At 36.0% G+C, this 8,674-nt stretch overlaps 2 protein-coding genes across 2 annotated transcripts; both read right to left on the bottom strand.

Annotated features, from left to right (window-relative positions):
- Window positions 1-986: 986 nt before the first annotated feature.
- LOC109581319 (uncharacterized) lies at window positions 987-5,991 on the bottom strand. Its single transcript, XM_019995345.1, has 14 exons — window positions 5,924-5,991; window positions 5,708-5,872; window positions 5,492-5,665; window positions 5,279-5,437; window positions 5,033-5,197; window positions 4,680-4,982; window positions 4,108-4,300; window positions 3,635-4,063; window positions 3,414-3,593; window positions 3,166-3,354; window positions 2,957-3,115; window positions 2,746-2,901; window positions 2,178-2,694; window positions 987-1,964 (listed from the first exon to the last, which is right to left on the bottom strand). Exons 1-8 carry the CDS (start codon window positions 5,985-5,987, stop codon window positions 3,904-3,906), a joined length of 1,383 nt encoding a protein of 460 aa, XP_019850904.1. The 5' UTR covers window positions 5,988-5,991; the 3' UTR covers window positions 987-1,964; window positions 2,178-2,694; window positions 2,746-2,901; window positions 2,957-3,115; window positions 3,166-3,354; window positions 3,414-3,593; window positions 3,635-3,903.
- A 157-nt stretch (window positions 5,992-6,148) lies between these two features.
- Window positions 6,149-7,059, bottom strand: LOC109581327 (RING finger and transmembrane domain-containing protein 1-like). Its single transcript, XM_019995369.1, has 3 exons — window positions 6,822-7,059; window positions 6,459-6,563; window positions 6,149-6,377 (listed from the first exon to the last, which is right to left on the bottom strand). The coding sequence occupies exons 1-3, from the start codon at window positions 7,020-7,022 to the stop codon at window positions 6,246-6,248; spliced, it is 438 nt and encodes a 145-aa protein (XP_019850928.1). The 5' UTR covers window positions 7,023-7,059; the 3' UTR covers window positions 6,149-6,245.
- Window positions 7,060-8,674: the final 1,615 nt, after the last annotated feature.

The following is an 8,674-nucleotide window of genomic DNA, read 5'->3' as shown; positions in this document are numbered from 1 at the left end:
GGAAGGACGGAAACTGTGTTATTGTCAACTAATTTTGTTTGGTTTAGTTTGAAGTCAATCATATCTTTCAATGTTTTTATAGCTGCCCTAATTGACAATGTGTTATTAGTGATACCTATAGTCTAACGCATGTCCAATAACAAACAAGGTATCTTTTATAAAAGCAGCCAAAAGACATTTATCAAACATCACTGTCCACTGATGGATAACATCAACTATACTCCAACAAGTCAAAATGATCATGCAGTAGCTCCATTATTTCATCGAGCTGAGAGTCACAATACTGCAGATCCAGTAAAGCTCTCACCAAGCAAAGAAAGCCTACAGCTGTCTTCTGAATACACTGGAAATGGCCACGAAACTCCTCAAGAGACAACATATTCTCAGCTCAGGGATTATTCTCACCTTGCACACTCTGGCCATCCATCACAGCAACTATTGAAGGCTGGGGATCAACAGGAAACAGTATTTGCATCAACTCGATTCTATGATGACATTGCTATTAATAACAATAATGATCAGTACAGTCCCAGAGTTAATGATACTACTAAACTTCAACAGTCTCCTTACCAGTGGAATGTGATAGGAAAGGTATCACATACTGCCATACTGGTACTCATACTGCTACTGTTGGTAAGTATATTTGTGATGTTGCTTTATTTGGTGAGAAAAGATTCATGTGCATCAGGTACAAGCAATACAGTTAGTGATAGTGCTGGCTTTGCAAGCAATGGTAATTTTGGTACTAGTAACTTGTCTCTTCTCCAGAATAAAACGGATCATTTATTAGATCACATTGCACAGCATGATGAAAACACAGCAATTATTCTACGCAAGATAATTACTTCTACTACTGAGTCTGACTCAACTGTAGATGACATATTGCTTGCAGCAAACCAACTTTTGGCTCTAACTTTAGATCTAGAATCATGTCATGACATCAATCACATACTGCCCAACAGTCCTTCAGGTTACTATCATTTAAATACTGATCAAAGTATTTACTGCAATATGGGGGAGCTGTGTGGGGAGAAAGGAGGATGGACAAGATTGGGTTATCTCAATATGTCTGATCCCACACAGGATTGCCCTTCTGATTTTGAAAATACACAAAATAATGGAATTAGGACTTGTAGGAGAAATATGTCTAAGTCTGGTTGCTCTAGTGTGAACATTTCAGCAAATGACATTGAATACACTCAGATATGTGGTAGAGTGATTGGATACCAAAAAGGCAATACTGATGCCTTATTCCACAGCAGCGAGGGTATTGATTCCTATTATCTTGATGGTGTCAGTATCACACGTGGGTCTGCTCTTCGTGAACATGTCTGGTCTTTCATAGCTGGACAAAGTTCAAATTCTCTTTTAAGGTCAAGCTGTCCTTGTAACGCTGGATCTACTGTTAATGTACCAGATTTCATTGAAAACCACTACTATTGTGAATCAGGTAATAACTTTACACAAAAGAGTCAGACTACATTTTACTCTGATCCATTGTGGGATGGTAAAGATTGTCTTTCACTTGAATCTCCTTGTTGTGAATCAAAGACTCTCCCATGGTTCTACAGGGATTATAATGCTTTATCTGCCAGTGATCTTGAGCTACGAGTGTGTCGTCGTGGAAGTGAAGATGATGAAGACATTCTTATTGCAATGTATGAGATTTATGTCAAGTAATTTTAATTTTCATTTATCTTTAGTATATCCTTTTAAATGCAATGACTCAAACAATATTGATCTGTTGTTCTTCATTATGTATCATTTACTTATTCATTGTGTGTGCATTTTAGTTACTTTTTTGTAAAAACAGTTAGTAATACTAATCACTTGGTGGCAGTTCATTGAGACTACTGTATGTATGATCATGAGTTGGTACATATGAAGCACTTAAACTCAGTGATGCATCATACAGGGTATTGATAACAGTCTTTCCTTCTGAAGCATTGCTCTCCAAGTGTGGCCTATAAACAGTAGAATAACTTATGTTGATATGGTTATAGCTAAAAAATTTATTTGGATTATATTTAGCTATAGCCAAGAGTATCTACTCTTGCTACAGCCTATCAGGCAACATTGTTGAAGAATGTGCAACTTTGCATCAGTTTATACAACTATAGTGGTTGCAGCATGAGTTTACTTCAACAAGTTGTCAAATTCTATCTGCCAATGCTTACCGTTCCATTCGGTTTATTTCATTAGCAGATCCATCAGGATTATCATAATCATTATATGCACTATCATTCAAATTCCCTTGCTTCCTCTGCTGGACTAGTCTCAGAATAACGAATATAACACTCATGATTATCACAGCTACAACTGCACCAATCACTACACCACCAATCCATGGCACAACTGATGTAAATATAAAATCAGAGTCCCCACTAGCACTAGTGTTTTCTGTTGACTCTGAAGACAATGTAACAAAGTTCAAACAAGTCCCCCTACTCACTCCATCATTATTAGTAACATTGTACACACAACATGTGTAGCTCTGACCACTTGAGAGATTAGGTATAACATTCTCATTCCTGTCACCATTCACATTTTTTATGAGAGTAGTAACATTGTCTGTGCAGTTGATGGTATAATGATGATCACTATCATCATAATTGCTCACAGACTCCCAGGACAAGTCCACTGATGATTGGGTTATCTCAGTGACCATTAGATCAGAGACAGGTACAGGTGTTACTATAGTGAAGTTAAAGTAATTATTAATTTTGCCAGTTTGTAGAAGCATACCTCCACACTTCACGCCAGCTATAGTGTTGATATTGGTACAATCAGTTATAGTTCCTGTACAAGCTGATAGCATTCCTTCCCCTTCTCTACAATGAAAACTGATATTTGCTCTGTCTTCCATGGAGCTGTTAGCATTAATCAACACTGGACTAGCACCTATACATGCAGTGTAGCTACATAGAGTGAATACATACCGGTAGTTTTAGTATACCATTTGGGTTGTGTCCTAGCTCCCTACAAACACTCTTGGCATTGTTGTCTGTCCATGTGACATTATTAGCACAGAGTGTGTGCCATTCTCCTTCAGTGCATATCTTCAATAGTCCTGATTCTTCAACTTGAACACTCCCAGCAGTACATGTGACATTTGCTATTTTAAAAGAAGTTCATTAGCCATTGTAGTTCAATGTGGCAACTAACTTTCACTGCACGCTGCTCTAGCATAATAATGTACATCACCTCTCATGCAAGCATTTTTATTGTTTCCAACAAAGTCATCGTGAGGGCAGTCAATCAGCCTCTATTCAGTTCCAATACAAAACACAGTTTGGAAGCTGATCATGCCATCATCGATAGAAGAATTAGTTACAAAGCTAGAGGAGTCATCATCTGCAGTATATATAAAATAAATAGCATGAATTAAGCATATACTATAGACAAGTCAGTACTTATTCCAAGCAGTCCCATTTGCTGACAGAATACATTGTTATCTGTGGTGGTCCATCTATCCAATGGATAATCCCTAGCACAGATATAGCCCCACTGGTCACCAAGGCAGACTTGAACAACACTATCTCTCTCTGGATCAAACCTTACATCTCCATCTTCACATCCTTGCACACTGTAGCCTATAGACAGATAATCTACATAGTATAACAGTTGCAGTTACCTATTGAATGCATAAAGAACAAGGAGATTGCAAACTTAAAGAGAAAAGTTGCCATTTTTGAACACCTCAGCATATAATTAATGACTATTATTATTTTGACAATTAGATCAGGGTATGCAATGTAAAAAAACAGACTTGGGATAAAAATTACCAAAAAATGTCATTACAAGCATGTAATTGCTACATGCTATACACAAACCATGCAGTATAATAATCTGAATTAATCATGGTACAAAATTAACAAAATAAAAAAAATGCTGATATTCAGTTCAAAGGTATTGAGTAGGAGCACTGTTAGGAGGGCCATCAACAACAGTGCGATCAATAATGTCATAAAGTGGGACTACTTCAGCACTCTTCTGCTCCACGCGAAATCCTTCAGGCCTCACCAATCCAGAATACCCAGGATTATTGTGATGACTGTTGTAACTAAACAGTGCAAAAAGTAAATAATGATAGCATTATATGTTTACTCTTCATTATTAAATTTCGTTTTCTCCTTCTTCCAATGACAATAGCAAGCAGTGAGGATTGCTACAAAGCTTGCCAGCAAGATGCCAACAATCACACCACTGAGAGCTGAGCCAGCACCTACTGAAACAGCATCACCCGAGCCGGAGGAGCCATAAGCAGCAGGTGTAGCAGTCACGTTTGGTTGTGATGAAACTACAAAGACATAACAAAAGAAGTCACATACAGAGCGACATTGGCAATATTTAATGTATAATCTTTGAAGTTTCTCTGCTAATGAAGGCACATTTGGCATGTCACTAGTAAATATTTTGACCAACATACACTATGCAAAATTTGTTGCAAACTTGTTGCATGCAAGACAGTTTATACAGGAGTAAATGGAGCTTGCCTGTTGCATGAAATACGAACAGTTCTATTTTATGCAACATGTTGCAAGCTCCATTGACTCCTGTATAAACTGTGTTGCATGCAACAAGTTGTTTGCAACAAATATTGCATAGTGTATGTTGGGTTTAACAATGCTGTTAAGTTACCGGGTATCTACGTACATGTACATGTACATGAAACTCACTATTAAGAGGACCAGTAGTAATAGTCAAACATGTTTCTCTTATATATGGTACTTCAGTTAACTCAACACAGCAAGTGTAGTTAGTGAGAGGAGATAGACCAGTTACCATTGCACTGGTGGTTGTGACTTGTATCCAAGCCTCTTCTATCTCACTATCAGATCTACAATAAACAGTATACCAGATATCATCATCTTCATCTTTATCTGTTGTCTCATAGTAATTCATGGCATCATGTTCCCACTTTATGTAAAGTATAGAGCTTGACCATTTCATCCGAATTCTTTCAACACTTTTAGGCCATTCTAAATACAATATTTAATAGTTTATAGTTGTTTTGTAAACCATTTCTCACCGCCACACTCTACTCCAGCTATGGGATTAGCTGTTGTACAGGGAGGGCTGGCCATTAGGCTATAGGAACAGGCTAAAAGTGAGCTCTCATTCCCTCTACAGTGAAACCGACCATTAAATACACCAACAGTCCTGCTATAAAGACTTACTACTCCAGGCTCAGCACCTATTATAAATGTAATAATACACACATCAATTGCAAAAAGAAACATGTGAGATGTATATTATATATACCAGGGCTACATACCTATTGGGTTTAGTCCCAATTGCTTGCAAGCTACTTTTGCTTGTGCTCTAGTCCAAGTATGTGCTATCCCGCAGAGTAAAGTCCATTTCCCTCTAGCACAAAACTGAAGTGGAAACTGGTTCCTTGACTTGTTCACAGTTAAATCTCCATTCCTGCACTCTGCTCATTAAGAAACACACAACATGGAAAATATTAGAAATACTATAATAATACCTGCTGGTTCGCATACAGCAGCAGCATAAAGATCATTCCTGCATCTCCCATTAAATGTATTGTATATAACAGGAGTACGACATTCTTTCAGTTTAGTTTCAAATCCAGTACATGCAAAAAAGTGGTAGTAATAAATAGGCGAAAGTCGAGTATTACTGGTGACATTAGTGATGTCTATACAAAATTAATGCATTACTCTCATATCTATGATCTTACCTCCTTTTGATAGCTTCTTTCCCAACTGTTGACAAGCGACATCTGCATTAATCTTATTCTGTTTGATATTATTACTGGCACACATGTACCCCCAAATCCCTCCGCTGCAAAATTGCAGTATAGGCCCATTGCCTGGATCAACTCTCAAGTCTCCTTCATAACAACCTGTTTATAATGAAGTCAATAACTTAGATCCAGAAAAGTACGAGATTTTACTGTTTTCTCCACTGCCACAAGTTGCAATGATAATAATAATACAGAAAACTGCCCAGGGCTGCATTACATTCAAGGCAAAACTGAACAAAATGAAATGAGTTGATTACTTTATACGTTTATTTCCTCATCAAAAAAATTTATTGCAATAATTATTATTAATAATAATAATAATAACAATAATAATGAATAATAATTATAATACAGTGAACAGATGAGAGAGAGAGGGGGGGAGGGAGGAAAAAGAAGAAATGAAACAAAAAGAAGATTTATTTATAACAGTTAAGAATGAAAACAGGAGAGAGCTCTTTAATGTGATGCCGTCTTAAAATAGTTGTGGCCAAGCAGACGTAGAACCGTCCCGCCATTTTGGATCGCAAGCAATACTCGCCCGACACAGCGGGCAAGTCCTCTCTCTATCAAACCATTGGAGGACACAATTCTCACAAAAAACATGCTAAAGCATACAAAAGAGAGAGAGAGAGAGAGTACAGTTATATGTACAATAATCAGGTACATGTACAATTTTACAACATACCCTGCATCTTAGCATGATTGGTGCATTGAATTCATCCTGACAGATTGGGCAGGTTGACTCACAGCTCTCCAGCAACTCATCCTTCTTCAATGGAATGCCGTAAGTCTACGGACAAATATCAAAGAGAAAAGGTTAACTTAATCACACATGTACATGTAAATGTACATTTAAATGGATACATGTACATATATCATATGTGAAAAGGGTGTATTTTAGGGTGGGAAAACTCGACTTAAAGAGAATTTCTATCTCTTTAAATAAAAGTACATGTACATGCATTATTACTTATTTATATTGCTGACTTCAAAAACTTTAAAAAATTTTCTTAGGCCTCTAAAAATAGTACATGTATTTACATTGTACCTTGTCACGTATAAATGTACAAAGAGCTTTAAAGAGTTCTCTACCACTGGCTAATATAACGGCTCCTTTTATCATAAGGTACCCTGCAGTGACTATGATGGCAAACACGGCCCCGGTATCATAATAGTTGGAACAGAATCCAAACCAGAGAGGAGTTGGTATGAGGGTTCGATAAAACTGGGACAAATTCTCTAGTAACATGTAGTACTTTCCCTAGAAAAATACACAAAACAACAATAATAATATTAATTACATGTACACAAGTAGCTATACACAAAGTACATGTACATGTACATGTATCGCGTAATGAAAGTTACAGTTATAGGCGAGGGATTAAATTTGGCGAGTTACATGTACACATACATGTACATGTACATGTTTTTTTTTAATAGTAAAGATAAAACAATAATACTTAATATACATGTACTTATGTGTGTCTGAGATAAAAATTTAAATATTATACTGAAGATATAGTATATACATGTAGTATGTACAATGTATGTAGTTTAGTAAACCCTCCCATCTGTACATGTACATGTACACGTACATGTACATGTACGTGCTACATGTATTAGCTGCCATGAGGTAAGACAATGGTGAAATCACCAAAATTAAACTCACAAATCTACATGTGTACATGTTTTTTTTTTTAACTATTTACAAAAATACATATACAATATACATAATACATGTTATATGTATGAGTGTCTGAGTTAAAAATAGATAGATAAATAATAGAACATAATAGTATACAGTATTTGTGTACATGTAGTTTAGTAAACCCTCCCATCTGAGAGAGCTTGCTCATGAGATCGGAAGGAGTGACAGGGATGATGGTAGGATGAGCGAGCACCTCTGAGACACATAATGGAGCTCCTTAAAAGAGAAAATGAAAGGCGGCATCGAATCCAGTTAAGAATCTTTGAATAGCTTTTGGAGTAGCGGATTGACAGCCTTGATGTACGTGTACCAATAAATTACATGTACACGTAATAATAATATACAATAATAATGTACAATAATAATGTACAATAATAATATACAATAATAATGTACAATAATAATGTACAATAATAATATACAATAATAATGTACATAAATAATGTACAATAATAATGTGCAAGACATAAAGTACACGTACACGTACATGCATAAGCATATTATTATATGGTGTAAAGTTCCTTATCAAAATAAACAGAGACTGACAATATCAAAGCAGTCTAGGTTTAAATGTACAATAAAGTACACAATGGAGTGTAATACTAACAAAAACAAGACACACTAACATGCAACAAAGGATATTGAAATATCATACAAATCATAAAGTCAACTGTCATAAATAAAAAATCGGCTACAACAACACTCATGTACATGTACTGTACATGTACATGTCATACATCTACATGTACATGTACATGTACATGTCATACATCTACATGTACATGTACATGTACATGTACATGTACGTTATAGATAAACTACAGTACAGTACATGTACATGTGTTACATGAGTGTTGTTGTAGCCGATTTTTTATTTATGATGTTAGTTGATTTAGAAGCCTCAGCTTCACCTTGGCTTCTAAATCAACTAACATCCTAGTGTATATCCAGTAACCCTCAACATCTGTAGTTTACCTATAACATGTACATCTACATCTACATCGTACATGTAGATCGTACATGTACATGTACATGTACATGTCCTAACAAAAACTGATCCCAAAATTTTGAGTTATGAAACTTTAAAACTTACAAGCCCGCAATCATGCTAGTCCCATGGCCCTGACAGATTCCATCAAATATACATGTACATGTAAAAAAACATGTACATATACATGTACATGTACATGATT

This window comes from Amphimedon queenslandica, unplaced genomic scaffold (assembly GCF_000090795.2).
Source record: "Amphimedon queenslandica unplaced genomic scaffold, v1.1 AMPQUscaffold_13447, whole genome shotgun sequence".
NCBI classification, from domain to species: Eukaryota; Metazoa; Porifera; class Demospongiae; order Haplosclerida; family Niphatidae; genus Amphimedon; species Amphimedon queenslandica.
This window is presented reverse-complemented; position numbering and strand designations above follow the sequence as displayed.

Excerpts from the sequence above, each read along its gene's own strand:
- LOC109581319 (XM_019995345.1), bottom strand. The coding sequence starts at position 5,987 with ATGCAGCCCTGGGCAGTTTTCTGTATTATTATTATCATTGCAACTTGT. Across the intron at positions 4,983-5,032 it reads AGCTGGAGTAGAGTGTGGCG|AATGGCCTAAAAGTGTTGAA; the intron begins GTGAGAAATGGT and ends TATTGTATTTAG. Across the intron at positions 4,301-4,679 it reads TACTACTGGTCCTCTTAATA|TTTCATCACAACCAAACGTG; the intron begins GTGAGTTTCATG and ends ATGTCTTTGTAG.
- LOC109581327 (XM_019995369.1), bottom strand. The coding sequence starts at position 7,022 with ATGTTACTAGAGAATTTGTCCCAGTTTTATCGAACCCTCATACCAACT. Across the intron at positions 6,564-6,821 it reads GTACATTTATACGTGACAAG|ACTTACGGCATTCCATTGAA; the intron begins GTACAATGTAAA and ends ATTTGTCCGTAG. Across the intron at positions 6,378-6,458 it reads CAATCATGCTAAGATGCAGG|CATGTTTTTTGTGAGAATTG; the intron begins GTATGTTGTAAA and ends TGTATGCTTTAG.